At 44.1% G+C, this 19,691-nt stretch overlaps 1 protein-coding gene across 1 annotated transcript in view; it reads left to right on the plus strand.

The window, feature by feature from the left end:
- Nucleotides 1-10,625, plus strand: part of RPS10 (ribosomal protein S10) — a 14,127-nt gene extending 3,502 nt beyond the window's left edge. Inside the window, exons 3-6 of the mRNA XM_068269433.1 lie at nucleotides 73-244; nucleotides 6,412-6,489; nucleotides 10,377-10,432; nucleotides 10,538-10,625. Of these exons, the coding sequence (XP_068125534.1) occupies nucleotides 73-244; nucleotides 6,412-6,489; nucleotides 10,377-10,432; nucleotides 10,538-10,582 (351 nt within the window). The 3' untranslated portion in view covers nucleotides 10,583-10,625. The remainder of the gene's footprint in view (nucleotides 1-72; nucleotides 245-6,411; nucleotides 6,490-10,376; nucleotides 10,433-10,537) is intronic.
- The last annotated feature ends 9,066 nt before the right edge of the window (nucleotides 10,626-19,691 follow it).

The following is a 19,691-nucleotide window of genomic DNA, read 5'->3' on the forward strand; positions in this document are numbered from 1 at the left end:
CTTTTCACCAGCGATATTGAAGTTAAAATGAATGGGTTTGTCAACTTGACCGATCTCTTTTTTTTCTTAAAGTCTTTGAAATCTCGAGGATACGTAAAGGAGCAATTTGCGTGGCGTCACTTTTATTGGTACCTGACAAATGAGGGCATCCAGTATCTGCGGGACTTCCTACACCTACCTCCAGAGATCGTCCCTGCAACCCTAAGGAGAAGTCGCCCTGAGACAGGCAGACCACGGCCTAAAGGTATTTCATTCTGCAGGGCTTGGCTGGAGTGGCTATGTCAGATTTATTGTGAAAATTGTACTGTTCATTTGTTGGGGCCAAATTTGGTTCTGGGCTTAAAACCTTCTGATGTACTTGATGCACCATTGAATTATGATTACATTGGATTACAGTTCCACAACTATGAATTTATCCAGCAAAAAATGTTGCCAGTTCTCTGGCACATGCCTTGTACTGGAATATGAAATCTGTGATTTCACAATATTAATCGGCTAAAGAAAAATGTTGAAGGGCTGCATTTATGTAAAATAATTTGCCAGTTTCTTCTGCTGATCTTACATATTGCTATCTACCCACACTGGTCTGAACTCGGCTGTGGCGTGGCTACTGTTCTTGAGATCTTTAGAGATCTTTAACCTGCTTCTGTGTGTCACTGGTAACAAACTTTCTATTGAAAAGACAGACGTGAGACAAGCTACAATTATGAAAAATTTAAAACTGCCCATAGATTATTAGATCTTGGCGGCCAATCGACATCAGATTCGATAATTATAATTAAATAGGATGAAAATCTGTGCTGTCAAGAGTGCCTGATTGACGATGCCACCAATTTCGGGCTGAAATTTGGTTACATGTATCGAGCGGACATGTTGGAAAATCTTGAGCCAACATGCTCGATCAGGTGTGCGGTGGTAACTGGATTATCACAAATGTTGTCATTTTAAGCTCCTTCCCTTTGACTGTACTTAGTCTGTGCAATGCATGTTGACATTTACGCTGAGCGAACTGTTACTGAGGTACTCTGGTATTTAGTTTCGCGTACAAAAGAAATCGCCGCTGGGAGACTTGGGTGCAGGAAACAGCCGGTATATGGCTTATCCTGCTGCTGCACAAGTCCCAGCGGCGTTAATTACTATTCCCCTTCCAGGTCCATGTGGATGGTACAGTGTTCTCCCCAGGATTTTTTTCCAGCCAGGTGGCATGAAAAAGTAGCTGGGTGGGGTGCAACAGGGGAATGCAGGACCAGTACAACTCTGCTTACAGCATAGGCGGAGGATGAGGAGAGACGAGCCGATGTACCTGCTAGGTACATACAATGCAATTTTCTGACAGATTTACTTTCAGATCAACTATTTCCAACATATTCAATCTAATTTTTAATCGATTTTCCGTTCCCTTCTACGGGAAATTGATCAGAAATCATATCGGTCATGTCGGAAATACGATCTGACAGTAAATCTGTCAGAAAATAGCATCGTGTGTACCTAGCATTAGGGAGAAATGGTTTCAGATTATGGTGCTCAGGTCCCTTTAAAGCAGAACAGCACTCAGAACTTCCTCTCTCCTCTAACAGATAAGCAACAACATAATAAACTTTAAAGAAACATTTAATTGTTACAGCCGATACAAATTCTACAATAAATCTGCTCTGTTTCTACCTACTGCTTTCAAGGAAGCAGACATATTGTTATCAAATGAGTTTATCTGCCATGGCGTCAGGTAACGCAGGGGAGAAATGAAATTACAAATTGTGACCATACAAGAGGGCTAATTAGACAGGCTAGACTCTAAATACATACAGAGTACATTTCACTAGGTGTTCCTTCTGTGCAGGAGTTCAGGTCCACTTTGTTCCTGCAGTGTGATTGTTGGAGGGGGAGCACTTCAAACAGGATGCAAGCAGGGGGGAGACAGACACAGAAGGGGAGCAGATTGCACTTTTTATTTAACTTTCAGTTTGGAAGCAGATGAGAGATGAAGAGAGGAGTGCACAGGAGGCTGCCTCGGAAACACCCTGTCACTCTACATGCTGTGTACTACTCTGTCCATCGAACTGAACGTAAAAAAAAGCTGAGCTCTGAAGTCCTATCACCTCTCCTGCTCTCTGTAGCTGGATTAGACCAGCAGCTCCTTATCTAGATACACCAGCATGGTCGTTGTCTGGGGGAACGGAGAACGAATGAGCCGCTCTGGCTGTCCCTGATTGCCGAACCCACGTGGTCTCCTCTCTCATAACTCCTGCAGGCTGCTGACAGGATGTGTGGGCGTGCTTCCTTGACTACCTCTATTTTCATTGGACAGAGAGGTGCCGGGATAAAATAAAGCCTGTTATTCATTGGAGGGCGGGAGGAAGAGATGTATCTGGAGTTTCCAGCTAGATGAAGCGCATGGTGCCGCCCAGCCAATCCTTGCTCCACCAGAAAGCGTGAGGTGACAGGCAGAGGAGCGCTCCTGCAGTGCACAGCATCAGCTTTCGCTAGTGTACCAGAGCTGGGCGCTGTTTCTAGTAGGCAATGGAGCATTCCTGCCTGCAGTTTAAGCGCTGGGTTTTTTCTAGCTAGAAGGGAAAATGAAAGCAGCTGGGCGTAGTTTGAAAACAGCCAGGCGGCCCGCCCACCTAATTGGCCCTGGGGAGAACACTGGTAGGAAATGATGTAATTCGGCTTCCAGCTATTGCTGGCGGCCGAATTAGTGTTTTAAAAGTACCTCCAGCTCCGTCTTCTGACGGCACTGAAGTTACTCACTGAGCGCCGCTATAGCCGTAATTTCTATTATGGTCTATGGTGGCGCCCAAACCTGCGCTGGATTACATAGTTACATAGTTACATAGTTACTTTGGTTGAAAAAAGACATACGTCCATCGAGTTCAACCAGTACAAAGTACAACTCCAGCCTGCTCCCTCACATATCCCTGTTGATCCAGAGGAAGGCGAAAAAACCCTTACAAGGTAAAAATTCCTTCCCGACTCCAGATGGCAATCAGATAAAATCCCTGGATCAACATCATTGGCATTACCTAGTAATTGTAGCCATGGATGTCATTCAACGCAAGGAAAGCGACATGGCGTCCTTGTGTTCGTTCAGTTCCGTCATCAGTATAGGGTTGCCAGATCTTGACCTGAATGTAGTGGCCACCACCCAGATAGTAATGTCACTTCCTGCACACTTTCAAACTTTCCCAATCTTTTTTTGAGCAGCTATTTTAGAATGTATGGTGGAAGTCAGTTCAATAAGTAAGAAAAACCATCCTCCTACTCATAGCACTCTCAGGGCTAACAGGTGAAACATTGGTCCTGAGGACCTCCTCGACTGCAGTGCTGTTAATTTTCTCAAGCATTGAATGCCATTTTTGTCACGCTGCTGTTCCACTCATTGTGCAATAGGGTGAATTTCTCTGTAGCCATAAGCTCTTTCAGTGGATCTTTGTAGTGGGACGCTGACATCAGCAGCTGTCAGTATGTGATCACTGAATTATTGGGTAAACCGTCGGTTTGTAAAGTGCCATGATGGAGGTTGGCAGTTATGTTTCTCTACAGGAAAAATCCATGAATTTTGCACATTACAATTGCCATTGTAAACCACCTACCAGCATAAGTATCTTAAAGTTCCAAGTTTATTTAGTATTTATACAGCGCTAACCTCTTCCACAGTGCTGTACAGAGTATATTGTCTTGTCACTAACTGTCTATCTGGATGGCTCACAATCTAATCCCTACCATAGTCATATGTCTATGTATGTATCATGTAGTGTAAGTATCTTTGTCTATTTGTCAATTTTAGGGTGAAGCCAATTAACTTATCTGTATGTTTTTGGGATGTGGGGGGAAACTGGAGGTCCCGGAGGAAGCCCACACAGACATTGGGAGAACATACAAACTCCATGCAGAGTACCCTGTAGGGCTGCACGGTTTTTCGGTTTAAAACCGAAACCGCGGTTCGTGGCAAGACGATCTGCTGATCGTCAGTACTTTCGGTTTTTCGGTCCGCTGTCTGCCTTGCTTCTGGCCCCGCTGTGCGCGGATTGGCCAGAAGCAGTGAATATGCATAAGTGTTAATGAGCGGGGGGGCGGATCCACTAGAGCGAGCGGCCGGGCACATCATACAGCATTACCGATCACTGGCTAGCGATGGAATGACGGCAGTGGTAGGCGGAGCTGTACAGAGCATACAGCTCCGCCTACCGCTGCCGTCATTCCATTGCTAGCCAGTGATTGGTAATGCTGAATGTGCCCGCTCGCTCGAGAGGGTCCGCCCCCCGCTCATTAACACCTATACATATTCACTGCTTCTGGCCAATCCGCGCACAGCGGGGCCAGAAGCACGGTATTACACACAGCAAACCGGGCAGTGCGGACTGGGCATTGCGGACCGTGGTGAACCAACACCGTGCTTCTGGCCCCGCTGTGCGTGGATTGGCCAGAAGCAGTGAATATGTATAGGTGTTAATGAGCGGGGGGCGGACCCTCTCGAGCGAGCGGCCGGGCACATACAGCATTACCAATCACTGGCTAGCAATGGAATGACGGCAGCGGTAGGCGGAGCTGTATGCTCTGTACAGCTCCGCCTACCGCTGCCGTCATTCCATTGCTAGCTAGTGATTGGTCATGCTGAATGTGCCCGGCTGCTCGCTCGGGTGGGTCCGCCCCCCCGCTCATTAACACTTATACATATTCACTGCTTCTGGCCAATCCGCGCACAGCGGGGCCAGAAGCACGGTATTACACAGCAAACCGGGCAGTGCGGACTGGGCATTGCGGATCGTGGTGAACCAACACACCCCCAACCCCCCCACCACCACCACTGCCCTAAAGTGCGAAAAAGCAGGATGTGAAAAAAATCGAGGGAAAATCGAAATTGCAATTTCTGAGCGAAAAATCGCAATTTCGATTTTTCCCTAAAATCGTGCAGCCCTAGTACCCTGGCTGGTATTCGAACCGGGGACCCAGCCCTGCAAGGCGAGAGCGCTACCCACTATGCCACCTTGCTTACTGTAACCATAATCTGTAGTATCTTTGCCATATTCAACAGTTTTGCACTGGCAGCAGTTCCTTTCAGACTCCTGAGAGTCTTTTGTTGCACATCAAAATAAGCATGATGTATATATTCATTAATGAGATGAGACTGATAGAACCAAAGTGCAGCCATTAAAGTGAACCTAAACTGAATGACCAAGAAGTCACAACAATCCTTGGATCCCCGCCGCTGCTGAGTTCCGCTTTTCAGGGACTGGCCAGTCGATCTCCAGTGTGCCTGCACAGCCCTGGCTGCACGCGTCCTCAATCATGCTCCAACCGACAGTAGCGCCCTGTGCAGTCGCAGTTCCCACTTCGCAGGGCACTTCTGGCAATGGGAGCATGATCGAGGACGTGCGTGGCCAGGGCTGCGCAGGCGCACTGGTGATCGACTGGCCAGTCCCTGAAAAGTGGAACTCGGCAGCGGCGGACTGCATGATCGTTAATGGACAGCGCAGGCACAGGTCAGCTGTAAGGGGCTGGTAGAAGCCTCAGGTAAGTGAAACTTTTTGTTGTCACTCAGTTTAGGTTCACTCTTACCTCCGTAACCTCAGTAACCCCGAGCTTGACCTGTGGTAGCAGCTGATAGGTATGGATAAAGCACAGCGTGACAGTGTTTCAACTCGCTACCCCCACGATCCAGATGCTGGCAACCATTCTTCTGGTCCTTGGAGGCTCTCGGTCCCTCTGGTGAGATGGCCTACGGTTATGACAGAGATCTCAATATAGGGGTAGCCACACAGTGGACAGAGGGGAGATTTGCTGCGCTCGATCCAGGGGAGGTGAGTAATGTGCTGGGCTGCTTCAGATCTCTCTGCGGTGTGAATTTTTTTTTTCCTTGCTTTTAGGGTCTCAAAGCTTGTGAAAAATTGCACTGCTGCTAAACCCTAAAATCTGGAAGTAGTCCTACCGTCAGGGAGATTGCATGATGTAGGAAAGAGCATCATTGTCAGTGCAGTTTGAAAGTTATGCCAGCCATACACTGCTCGATTATGAGCTGGTGTGCCTATCTGATCGATCATTTAGCAGGAAATCTATTGAAAATCCATCAAACCACAGCATTGCACTGTTTTTGCCCTATAGCCCATCACTCAACTACCACTCCTGCTTCAATCAATGAAAATCTTCACTCTTTTTCAATTGATGGTTTTTTAATTGCATTTAGATCAGTCAAACTTTTTAGGGCTATTGATTTCCATCAGATCCGATCAAAGTGAATATGCCGGGAAAGGGACTTTGTTGCGTGTTTGGGTATTTAGGCTTTATGGCTAACAAGTACAAGGGTAGAGTGAAGGAATTTGTCATAAGTGGTTCAGAATGAGGAGAAAGCAGTTTTGAACTAGTGTAAACTGGCATATGGTTACCTGGGCATTCTGACATTTTTATTTCTTTCAGGCTTGGAAGGTGAGCGCCCTGCCCGCTTGTCTCGTGGTGAGACCGACAGAGATACATACAGACGCAGCACTGCTCCACGTAAGTACCTTGTTTTATATGGTTGACCTCTGACAGTTGTCTAGTTAGGTGTGGGAATACGATTATGGCTGATTATGAAGACACATAGACAACTGGAGTGGTTACCCAGAGCAATCCATCAGAATTTGTTTGTTGTATTCATCACTCGAAACCTGATTAGTTGTTCTGCATAAGTTTTTTTGTTTTGTTGGTTGGTGTTTTTTCTTTTTTTGCACCATTCTTGAAACCTCAATTATTAACCAATTAGGGACCGACGCAGTACAAATGTACGTCGAGCGGGTAGCGCTGCGGTTCTGACCGGACATAAACGCTACGTCCCATTCACCACGCGCCCCCGCCGCAATGTGCTGCCCTGCCGCCTCTATGACGACAGAGCACTGTGAGCCGGGCAGGAGCCAATTTCATTGGCTCCTGGCCCTGTCATTACTGTAAGCCAATCCCATTGGATTTCAGCAAATAGCTAGGGATCGCTACATTGTGAACAGTTCCCTTGATTTTCATTGCCATAGCGCTTTTACAAGCACTAGTGGTTTACAAACCAGCTGAATTCACTAGTAAAACACTCCAGTGTGACTGAGGCATTACAGTGCGCAGTAAGGGCTGGTTCACAATGCAAGAGCTTTTTAAGCGCTAGTGATTTGAAAAAGCTCTTGCTAATGCAGTGCTATAGGGGATTTTTACAAAATCACATCACTCCAGTGAGAACACACATACGATTACATTTGCAAGAGCTTTTAAAGGACTTCCGATGTGAGAATGCTAAAAACACATTTTACTCACCTGGGGCTTCTTCCAGCCTCTAGCAGCAGTCTCAGTCCCTTGCCACAGTCCCAGTCCTCCGCGTTGTCCCACTAGCCGCTCGTTAAAATGGCGACCAGCAGGGTAGGCTCTTCTGCTCCTGCGTTGGCATTCATGCACGCACATCCACGTCATTTGGTGCGTACTGCGTCTGTGCGCGCCAGGTAATGTACATGAATGCCCGCGCAGGAGCAGAAGAGCCTACCCGCCTGTGAGGTCACGATCTTAACGGGCGGCCAATGGGACAACGTGAAGGACTGAGACTGCTTCTAGAGGCTGGAAGAAGCCCCAGGTGAGTAAAATGATTTATCATTCTCACATTGGAAGTCCTTTAACCACTTCCCAACTGAGGGGTTTTACCCCCTGACCACCAGAGCAATTTTCACCTTTCAGCGCTCCTTCCATTCATTCGTCTATAATTTTATCATTACTTATCGCAATGAAATGAACTATATCTTGTTTTTTTCGCCACCAATTAGGCTTTCTTTAGGTGGGACATTATGCCAAGAATAATTTTATTCTAAATGTGTTTTAATGGGAAAATAGGAAAAAATGTGGGAAAAAATTTATTATTTTTCAGTTTTCGGCCTTTATAGTTTTTAAATAATGCATGCTACTGTAATTAAAACCCATTAAATGTATATGCCTATTTATCCCGGTTATAAAACCGTTTAAATTATGTCCCTATCACAATGTTTCCCGCCAATATTTTAGTTGGAAATAAAGGTGCATTTTTTTCAGTTTTGCGTCCATCCCTAATTACAAGCCCATAGTTTATAAAGTAACAGTGTTATACCCTCTTGACATAAATATTTAAAAAGTTCAGTCCCTAAGGTAACTATTTTTTTTTTTTTTTTATTGTAAATGTTTTATTTTATTTTTAATTACAAAAAAAAAAATTGAGGAGTGTGGGAGGTAAGGAGTTAATTTTTTGTGTAAAACAAGTTTATTTGTGTGTAAAAAATGGTTAGGGTGTAGTTTTACTATTTGGCCACAAGATGGCAACATTACCAATTTGTTTCATGCGACCTGCAAGCGTCCTTCCGGACGCTTGCAGGAAGTAGAAAGAGGCTGGGACTTTGTTATTTTTTCACAATGATCGCGCTGCTCAGCCGAGCGGCAGCAGGTCATTGCGGGGCTTAGATCAACGAACGGGAATGGATTTTCCCGTTCGTTGATCTCTGGGCGAGCGGGCGGCGGCGTGTTTACTAGCGGCGGGCGGCGTGTTTACGAGCGGGAACGCGGACAGCGGCGGGAGTGCGCAAAGTACGGATTTCTCCGTCCCTGGGGGTGAAAGGATGGAAAAAGGGGCGGAGAAATCCGTACGCGCGGGGGTAAAGTGGTTAAAGTCAGAGCGCTTAGAAAAGCTCTTGTAGTGTGAATAAGCCCTAAGTAATGCTCTTTATGGATTCTTCATTCAGTCTTATGGGTTGCTATTCTCTAATGCAAAGTTGTGCTGCCATGTGAAGTAGCAGACGGTCTGCTGTTAATGCTATAATCCTACTGCAACCCTCAGCGGGTCTGCCTGCTGTACCCCTGCCACCATTATACACAGGTTATATTATGCTTGTGTGGTTTTAGGCCTCCCAAGTGTTCTACACATATTCAAACGCAACCTAAAGTGTTCATTCCAATCGCAGATTTGTGTGACTGTTTTATTGATAGAATTGTACAAACTGGTATGTGTTCATTGTCTTGTTTTCTCTCTGTTGAAAAGGTATCAGCCCTTAGGGCCCAATCGCACTGAGGCGATTAGCAGTTTACCGCTAATTGTTGGCAATTGCTTTTTAAAGTGCTAGCGCAATGTTAACTATATGAGAGTGATCTCATTGCCACGATCGCTGGCAATAAGCGCTGAACGCAAAACACGCTACATGCAGCATATTATTTTTCCAAAAACTCTAAAATGTTCAGTGAAATACACGATTATTGCATACAAATCACCAGCACAAAATGCAAGCGTTTTTGCATTTGTTTAACACTTTGATTCGAAGAGGCTGATGCCGTTGTAGACTAGATGTGGCAAGGACACCTCTAGCAGCAGCCATGTTTTTACTTGTCAGACACTACTTCTAACATTTGTGCTGAAGTGGAAAACGCCATGGTCAACAACGACGAAACATGTGCAAAGTGCATTTCTCTCATAGGACCCAAAGTACATAAGCTTGTGTCAGATCAGTACGTATAGTGGTGCGTACTAGGGGAAATGTTATGTGATCATAAATGCTAGACTAAACAGGTGGCTTTTCCAGGGTTGGAGCTATCTTGATTGTTTGGCAAGGCATTCCACAGGGTAGGGGCAGCATAACGAAAAGCTCTGGCTTTTTGTCAGGCATAGTTTGAAACAGGGTAAGAAAGGGTTAATAGAAGGTTATGTATAATGCAACTGGGGGAACTATTTACAGTCAAATTGGAGGAGCTTGGCGACTCCCACTTATCAGTTGTTGGCATAGGCTTGTGAGAATTGACCATTTTTTTCACTGATATAGCCCTTCACTGCTTTGTGAGTTAAGCTGTGTACAAATAACTGAAATTATCTATTGTTATAGTTTGGGCTGACACTCTTGCTGTCAGTGACTATTCATGCATATATGGCTTGGCTGAGCTGCACGTTCTCTGGAGATGAGAAGCAGGCAGGTCCAGGTGGTGCCTGTGGCCAAAAATATCCAACCCTGCCAATTGCATGTTACCTGCATAAAGGACAAGTGAATAAATTGTTCAGTGTCTGTTTTTAGTAGCTGGATGTCTTTTTGTTTTATGCTTTTCTTTGTTTTGGTATAAGCTGCCTATGGCCTGGAACCCACTAGAAGCGTTTTTTCTGAGTGCTTTGTGATTTGAAAAGCTCTTGCTAATGGAATGCTATGGGTGTGATCCCACTTGAGCGATGTGCTTTTATAAAAATCGCCCATTAGCAAGAGCTTTTTCAAATCACTAGTGCTCAGAAAAGGCTGCTAGTGGTTTTGAGCTCTTAGAAGAGGGTACCTATTGGTTTTGGGAAAACATTTTTTTTCAAGTGAATGAAATGTTTGCTTGAGCTGAAAATGTTACATTTTTAGTTCTTTAAAATGTTTTTCCATTTATTTTTGTAGTTGGTACCGACAAAAAGGCAGAGGCTGGTGCAGGAGCAGCCACAGAATTCCAGTTTGTAAGTATATTGCACACCAACTTGTAATGCCTGCCTGGATGAGCCAAGCATGTTTGTGCTTTGTTGTAAAATTCTGCATATTGAAATCTCCATTTGTCTTTGCAGAGAGGAGGCTTTGGACGTGGCCGTGGACAGCAGCCCCCACAGTGATGCACACATTACCTTTGTCAATAAACATTTTGGAGAAATGAAAGCAGCTTTGTGTGTGCTTTTATTTAATACTTCTTTCTAAATGGGTCAAACTCAAGCATAAGCAATGATCCGGTCTTTTATATTCTGATCTTTAGTCTGTCTTTTTCAAGATCACTGAGAAGACTTGCACAATTTTCTTTTACAGATTTAGAAACTTTATTTCTACAGTTGTACATGGGAAAAAGAGAACACACAGTATAACTTGAGGACAGTTGTTGTAATATGCATCTTATAAATTTTTTTTTTTTTTAAGAAGACAAAATTGTGCTTCAGTGCTCTTTAGTTTGTAGGCCTACTACAAAAATATTATTTTATCAGCATTGAGTGGTTAGATTGCAGAGATATGCAGAAACTGTCAGCAGCAACCACAGCAGTGCTGCACTGTGAAGGCAGCTGGTGAAAAAATAGCCATTTGAAGTTTTTAGATCACTTTCACCAATAATGAATAACTACATGGTTAATCTGGTGACAATCTAGGGTTAATGTAGTATGATTATAACCGGTTCAGCCTCACAGCTATTTTCACCTTAAAGGGATACTGTAGGGGGGGTTGGGGGAAAATGAGCTGAACTTACCTGGGGCTTCTAATGGTCCCCCGCAGACATCCTGTGTTGGTGCAGCCACTCCCCAATGCTCCGGCCCTGCCTCCAGTTCACTTCTGGAATTTCTGACTTTAAAGTCAGAAAACCACTGCGCCTGCGTTGCCGTGTCCTCGCTCCCGCTGATGTCACCAGGAGTGTACTGCGCAGACACAGACCATACTGGGCCTGCGCTGTGCGCTCTTGATGACATTAGCGGGATCGAGGACACGGCAATGCAGGCGCAGTGATTTTCTGACTTTAAAGTCAGAAATTCCAGAAGTGAACCGGAGGCGGGGCTGGAGCATCGGTGAGTGGCTGCGCGGGCACAGGATGTCTGCGGGGGACCATTAGAAGCCCCGGGTAAGTTCAGCTCATTTTCCCCCGACCCCCCCTACAGTATCCCTTTAAGGACTGAAGCAATTTTCCCGTCAGCGCTGCTCTCATTCATACGCTAATAGCTTTATTACTACTCATCACACATAAATTATTTAGATCTTGTTTTTTTTCACCACAAATTTGGCTTTTGGGGGGTGACATTTGTTTTTAGTAACTACTAAAATGTCTGTATTTTAAAGAGGAAAAAATACACTATTTTTCCAATTCCAGCCCTTATAGTTTTAAAATAAACAATGCTACTGAACATTTTACCCACACATTTTATCTGCCTATTTGTCGTGGTTATCACAAGATTTAAAGAGACACTGAAGCGAAAAAAAATGATGATATGATTTGTATGTGTAGCACAGCTAAGAAATAAAACATTAAGATCAGATACATCAGTCTAATTGTTTCCAGTACAGGAAGAGTTGAGAAACTCCAGTTGTTATCTCTATGCAAACAAGCCATTAAGCTCTCCGACTAAAGGGGCCCATACACTCAGCCGATTTTCTGACCGATCGATTGATCGTTTGCAAATCGGTTGGCCAATCGACCGATCGATGGCAGATTTCGATGGATTTCCATCGAACTGGCAGGGTGGAAAATGTAGGTCGATCTGATGAGATTGCTTATCAGTTTGCATTGGCCTTAATGGAAATCTGATGGCAAAAAAAATGCCATCAGATCGAATTTCAATAGATTTTAAACTGAAATCTATTGGAATTTTATCCTGGTAAAAAATGTTCTAAAAACGCATCAGATAGATCATCAGATGCATTTCTTATCTATCTGCTGCCAATCTGACGAGTGTATGGGCACCTTAACTTAGTCGTGGAGAGGGCTGTTATCTGACTTTTATTATCTCAACTGTTCCTGGACTATTTACTTTTCCTCTGCTAGAGGAGATGTCATTACTTCACAGACTGCTCTGAAAGACTCATTTTGAATGCTGAGTGTTGTGTAATCTGTACATATTATAGAATTATGCAATGTTAGAAAAAAACACTATATACCTGAAAATAAAAGTATGAGAATATTTTCTTTGCTGCTAATCTTCTAGTAATTATTCATAGTACACAACCAATTCACTATATCATATTTTTTTATCCGCTTCAGTGTCTCTTTAAATTATGTCCCTAGTACATAGTATGGTGACAATATATTATTTGGAAATAAAGGTGCATTTTTTTCTATGTTGTGTTTTTTGTTTTCTCATTGCACCACTACCAATGATTACAAGCCTTTTATTAAAAAAAAAACAAAAAAAACAGTACTACATCCTCATACATATTTAAAAACCTGAGTCCCTAAGGTAACTAAGTATTCACTTTTCAATTCTGTCACTTTTGGTGTTTTTTACAAGTGTATTAGTTTGGTGCAGAGTATATGAAAATAACAATTGCATTGCTTTTCATTTCATTTGCTGCGAAAACAAAACCACATCACATATGCCTAATCTCTCAAAGACCCCAAATACTATTCTCTTACTTGTCCCGGTGAAAATGATACCCTATACACATAATCAGATAGCTTCTTGGCCATGCAATGCTCTGTTAACCTTGAGCAGCATTAATGCATTTTTCAAGGCCATTTTTTGCAACAAAAGTAATAGTCATTCTTTGTTCGCAAAGCTCCTGGAGTGTCAAAACATTTGAAACAGGTCACAAATGTCACCATTCTGAAAACTAGAGACCCAGGCCTACTGATATATACATATTTTGAAACCATTGGACATCTGCGGTTTTGCTAAAATTTAATCATAACTTGGAAAATAATATTTCTCCCTACGTCCTCCAGTCCGGCCCCCCAGAAGTGAGAGGACACCGATGTTCACCTGTTAGGAAACACGTTACCAATCATTACATCACAAATGACTCGGCTCCCTCCCTCGTATAAGTGTGTCCCCACCTCCTCCTTATTCACTTTCACCGTGTTTCCTGTGGAACACGTGTCTTTTTTTTTTTTTTTTCTCGCAGAGACTAGCCAAGGGAACTGTGCACGGCAAAAGGGTTCCTATCGGCTATGCTAGACCCCACCTGCAGTGTATGGAGACGGCAGCCTGCTCATGAGTGCGGGGCAGGTGGCGAACCAAAGACGGGTCGGATGTACCTTATTGTGGTTGGCCGGGGTAGTTGTGGCTGGAGGGTCGCAGCAGCCTCTCCCGTGCTCGGTTACACTTGCGGCGCCTGTACACGTAGGACGCCCGCGCATTAGGGGGGCGGAGCCTCGCGTATGTCGATTCCGACTTCCGGATGACGTCTGGGCAGCGATGTCTCCTCGCTTGCGTACTGCGCGGGAGAGTGAGAGAGTTGCTCTCCAAGCATACGCTGCGCACCCTGACCTTCCCTGAAGTGGGAGTCGCCCACAACCAAGATGGACGCTCGGAAGGGTCAGGGTCAGGAGTGCGCCCTGGCTTATTAGAGGAAGCAAAGCCAGTCGGAGACGGCCTTCAGTTAGGATGGAGTCACAGAGCGTACCTCCTAATGAGCCAATAAAGAAAGGTGCATCCAGCCAGAATACTACACAGATGGCTGCCTTACCACCTTCTCAGGTAAAACAATCTTTTTTCTAGTTACACTTTGGAAGAAATGTTTTGCTGAGGATATTATTTTAACTGAGGCTCTCTGGAAATGTCTTATTTTTAGAACAAAACTCCGGAAAAGCAAGTTTCTCTGAAACATAAATCTAAGTCAAACAGATGTAACCATTGTAATGGAAAACTGCCCGGTGACTGGAAAAAAGCTGACTGTAACAAATGCTTGACAGAAATGGAGTCACAGGACTCCGCTAAAGTCATGAGAGACTTCTTAGAATCCTTTAAAATGGAAATGCAATCTACTTTTTCTGCATTAAGAGGAGTAATTGCGGATGGCCAGAGTACTAGCCAGGCTACTGGAGACAATTCCACAGCTACTTCCTCGGCAGGCAAAAGAAAAAGGGCAGAGTCTGAAGCTATTGAAACTTCTTCAAACACTTCAGGTGAAATAGAAGAGAACCTGTCGGAACAGGATTCCGATAGGGAGATTCAGGAAAGTAAAACGACCAGATTTTTATTTAATCCTGACGAGACTACTGAATTATTGAAAGCTATTTATGATAGCGAACAGATCACTGAGACTGTAGAACAAGTGTCAGTTCAAGACGCCATTTATAAAGGGCTACAGGCTCCTACTACCAGAGTGTTCCCGGTACATAAATCTCTAAATGGTATAATTGAGGAGCAGTGGGAATTTCCCGAGAAAAGATTGAGAGTAACAAAATCTTTTAAAAGAAAGTTTCCGTTTAAAGATACGGAGATTGAAAGATGGGATAAATGTCCAAAATTGGACGCCGCACTATCACAATATTCTAAAAATGCGGATCTATCCTTTGAGGATATGGGTGTACTGAAAGACCCCCTAGACAAAAAATGGAGGTGCTAGCGAAGAGAGCCTGGGAAACGTCTTCATTAGTATTCAGGCCTAATATAGCGGCTATTTGTGTCTCCAGGAACCTTATAGCCTGGATAGATGAGATTCAGGATCTACTAGCGGTAGGTACACCTACTAAACAATTACTAGAATCTTTCCCAATTATATCAAGGGCCTTAGCGTTCATTTGTGATGCCCTGGTAGAATCGTTCAAGGCTACCACTAAGGGTGCGGCCTTGGTCAATTCTATTAGACGCTTAGTCTGGCTTAGAACCTGGGAGGGTGATTTCACCTCAAAAAATAGACCATGTGCCATGAAATTCGAAGGTAACCTACTCTTTGGAAAAAAGCTAGACAATATTTTAGCTAGATCTACTGACAAAAGGAAGAAGTTCCCAGACAAAAGACAGAAGTTTACCCCAAAGAGATTTTTTAGGGGTAGAAACCTGGTACCGCCAAAAAATAAGGGTATGGAACAGCAGAAAAGGTGGACTTATTTCCAGGGTAGAGGTAGGGGGGCAACCCCGTTTAGGAAACCTCCAACACCGGGAAATAAAGAAGCAAAGTGACTCTCGGGGGAAGGTTAACTCAGTTTCTTCCAGAATGGAAGAAAATTACAAAGGAAAAATTTATACTAAGTCTGATAGAGTCAGGATACAAACTGGAATTCAGCAGACCTTCTTCCCCCAACTACTATGTAACAAGGGCCCCACAGGATCCAGAAAAGGCTCAAGCTCTGAGGCAGGCTGTCATCTCTCTATTAGAGCAGAACGTCATTTGTCGGGTTCCGACGCAGGAATTAAGAGAGGGATTTTACTCTCACATTTTTGTTGTAAAAAAGCCGTCGGGAAAGTTTCGTTTAATTATACATTTAAGGAATCTAAATCGTTTTTTGAGAGAGAAAAAATTCAAGATGGAAAATATTTACACAGTAAGAGAGTTACTGTGGGAGGAGGCATGGATGGTGACTATAGACCTACAGGACGCCTACCTCCACGTGCCGATAGACCCAAAGTATCAAAAGTACCTAAGGTTTGTGCTGAAGTTTGGAGAAGCCCTATGTCACTACCAGTTCAGGGCCCTACCGTTCGGCCTCTCCGCTTCTCCTCGTATTTTCACAAAAGTCGTTGCAGAGATGACAGCCTGCCTCCACCTTCAAGGTATAAAAATTATCCCATACCTGGACGATTTTTCAATTTTTGCACAGTCAAAGCAGGAACTAGAGAAGGATCTAGCAGTATGCTTAGAACTGATAAAAAGATTAGGATGGCTAATCAGTCAGGACAAGTCTAATCTGGTACCCACACAAAAGGCCTTATATCTAGGTTATGTATTGGACACAGTAAAAAAGAAGGTATGGCTTCCCCCAGAAAAAATAGAAAGTTTTCCGAAAGACCTCATCCTTCCTGGGTCAGGAAAGGGTCTCGTTACGGGAAACAGTTTCTTTGCTGGGGACCATGACTTCATGCATTCCGGCAGTGCAATGGGCACAATTGCACTCCCGGCTCCTACAGGAGTGGTTCCTCAAGGAAGGAGGAAAAAATTATCGATCATTAGATCAGAAAAAAGTGTTGACTACAGAGGCAAAACAGTCCCTTCTCTAGTGGTTAGAAATAAAAAATCTCTCTCAGGGAAGAGATTGGTCTCCGAAGGAGGTAATTACTATTACCACAGGCGCCTGGGGGTGGGGAGCCCACTGCCAGGAAAGACATGTACAGGGAGAATGGAACAGGGAATTGAGAGAAAGTTCCTCAAACTTCCGAGAATTAACAGCCACAAAGCAAGCTCTTCTGGCGTTTTCGGACATGGTCAGGCACAGACATGTCAGAATTATGTCAGACAATATAGTCACGGTATCATACCTAACAAAGCAGGGGGGCACCAGAGTCAAAAGCCTCAGGGACCTGTCCATGGAGATACTTCTATGGGGAGAGGAAAACTTACTATCCCTGTCAGCAGTACATATAAAAGGGATTTCAAATCAGCTAGCGGACAGACTAAGCCGAGCCCCTATTCTGGAGGCAGAGTGGGAGTTATGTCAACAGACATTCTCCGTAATAACCAAAAAGTGGGGGTTGCCCAAAGTGGATCTGTTTGCTTCTCCAAAAATTGCAAAACTTCAGAGATTTTATTCGGTCCACGCAGACGAGAGCACGCACTCGCCGGACGCGCTCTCGGTTCCGTGGATGGAAGATCTATTGTACGCCTTTCCACCCTTCAATCTGCTTACAAGAGTAGTGAGGAAAATAAAGATGGAAACCGCCACGGTTATACTAATCACCCCTTGGTGGCCGAAAAGGGCTTGGTTCCCTTTAGTGAGGTCCATGGCGATAGGGGAACCATGGGAACTACCGTACAGACCAGACCTACTGACACAGGAAGGAATATTCCATCCACATCCTCAGAGATTACGCCTAACAGCATGGATCCTGAAAGGCAGATATTAGTCAGAAAGGGGTTCTCAGAAAAGGTTATTCAGACTCTTCTCAAAAATAGAAAAGACATGACCAGAAAGATTTACGGAAAAGTCTGGAGCACGTTTAAAGGGTGGAGACAGAGAAAAGGGCTACAAGAAAGCAAAATCGGGTTACCATTGATATTGGATTTCCTACAGGATGGGGTAGAGTTAGGCTTAGCGGTGAGCACACTGAGAGTTCAGGTAACTGCCCTATCAATCTTTTTGGATACACCACTGGCCAAAGAACAATACATTAAAGACTTCCTGAAATCAGTCTCTAAATCTAGGCCAATACCAGTAGCAAGGTTTCCTCCATGGGACCTCCACCTTGTACTCCAACAGTTACAGAAGGATCCTTTTGAACCGCTACAACAAGCAGAAGAAAAGTTCCTTAGGTTGAAGGTAGCCTTTTTAATAGCGATAACCTCAGCAAAGAGAATAGGAGACCTACAGGCTATGACTATAAAGGAGCCATATATGACCATTATGCCAGACAGAATAATATTTAGACCGGACCCGACATACATTCCAAAGGTAAATACAGGGTTTCATAGAAACCAAGATATAATGCTTCCATCCTTCTGTGACACTCCCACTTTGGAAAAGGAGAGATTACTTCACCTTTTAGATGTAAGAAGAGCAATCCTCATATATCTAAAGAGGACCAAAGATTGGAGAAAGACTAATAGACTGCTAGTACTTTTCTCAGGACAAAGGAGGGGCATGCAAGCCACCAAGGCATCAATAGCAAGATGGATAAGGCAAACAATAGAATTCTCTTATAATGCGGCAGGGCAAAGCTTACCCTTACAACTTAAAGCCCATTCGACCAGAGGAGTGTCTGCTTCGTGGGCAGAGAGAGCAGGGGCATCACTAGAACAGATATGTAAAACAGCGACGTGGTCAAACCTATCGACATTTATAAAACATTATAGAATTGACGTACTGTCAAAGCAGGACGTAACCTTTGGAAGGAAGGTCCTACAGGCAGTCATCCCACCCTAGTTGTGAGTAAGGACAGTTTCTCTGTAGTCTCTCACTTCTGGGGGGCCGGACTGGAGGACGTAGGGAGAAAGTACCTGGTAGTATCCGGTAACGGGTATTTCTGATAGTCCTCCAGGCCGGCCCCCCTCTATAATTCCCTATCCCTAATCACCTTGGGTGTCTGTTATTTGTCACGTTTCTTTCTTCCGTCAATGTGCACCTGGTGGTTACTCTGGTAAAAGTGAATAAGGAGGAGGTGGGGACACACTTATACTAGGGAGTGAGCCGAGTCATTTGTGATGTAATGATTGGTAACGTGTTTCCTAACAGGTGAACATCGGTGTACTCTCACTTCTAGGGGGCAGGCCTGGAGGACTATCAGAAATACCCGTTACCGGATACTACCAGGTACTTTTTTACATCTTTTTTTTCACTTTGGCACTAGAAAAAAATCTGATGACTTAGGCCTCAGTCCTAAAAACACACCAAAATTTATTCTACAGCTCATCACGGTTAAAATTATACAACATATGTGTTATAAACTGTTCTATATCACCTTGCTTCGACACCAGTAACTTCTTACAGTTGTGTCTCACAGACTGTGAGATCACTTGACTCTCCACAAAGCAAGCAGGAGATAGACTTTTCTCAGGCTTCTTCAATGTTTACGTAGTTTATTCAGGAAACAGAAATACAGATAGATACATTCATCATATCCTAGCCATGCCAATCTTCATGTTGCGTTACAAGCTCTTGATTAGACTTCCTGCTGAAGTCAATCAGGCACTTCTTGCTAACCTACGTTCCACTAAACTACCTATGTACAGCATACATTATATCAGATTACAGAAAGGAAGAACATGCTTAGAGGTCCCAGTCAGCCTTGCTAGCTAGTGCGAAAGTAAAGAGCAGAGTGCCCTCTCCATCGCTCACTCCGGGTTTAATACCGACTAGGAAAGAGTTAAATATGACATCATCTTCACCATCCCCTATATCCGTCTATTGGTGGACCCACTTGTGGTGTCATCATACACACCTACTCGAATAATAATCAATGAGACATTTGACATACATGCAGGAATGTGTATGTTTACAAAACATGGCTGATGTTTATTGTTCTAGGCCCAGGTCAGGGAGACCTGCGGCCTTGTTCAGAGAACAGCTTCTTGGTATGTTCTAGTTCTGCTGACAGAACTGCAGATTTTCTCTCTAATAGAAAATCCCCTTAAAGGGCAGGTCTGCTCATCAAGCCTTTT

The sequence above is a fragment of the Hyperolius riggenbachi genome, chromosome 2 (assembly GCF_040937935.1).
Source record: "Hyperolius riggenbachi isolate aHypRig1 chromosome 2, aHypRig1.pri, whole genome shotgun sequence".
Classification (NCBI taxonomy): Eukaryota; Metazoa; Chordata; class Amphibia; order Anura; family Hyperoliidae; genus Hyperolius; species Hyperolius riggenbachi.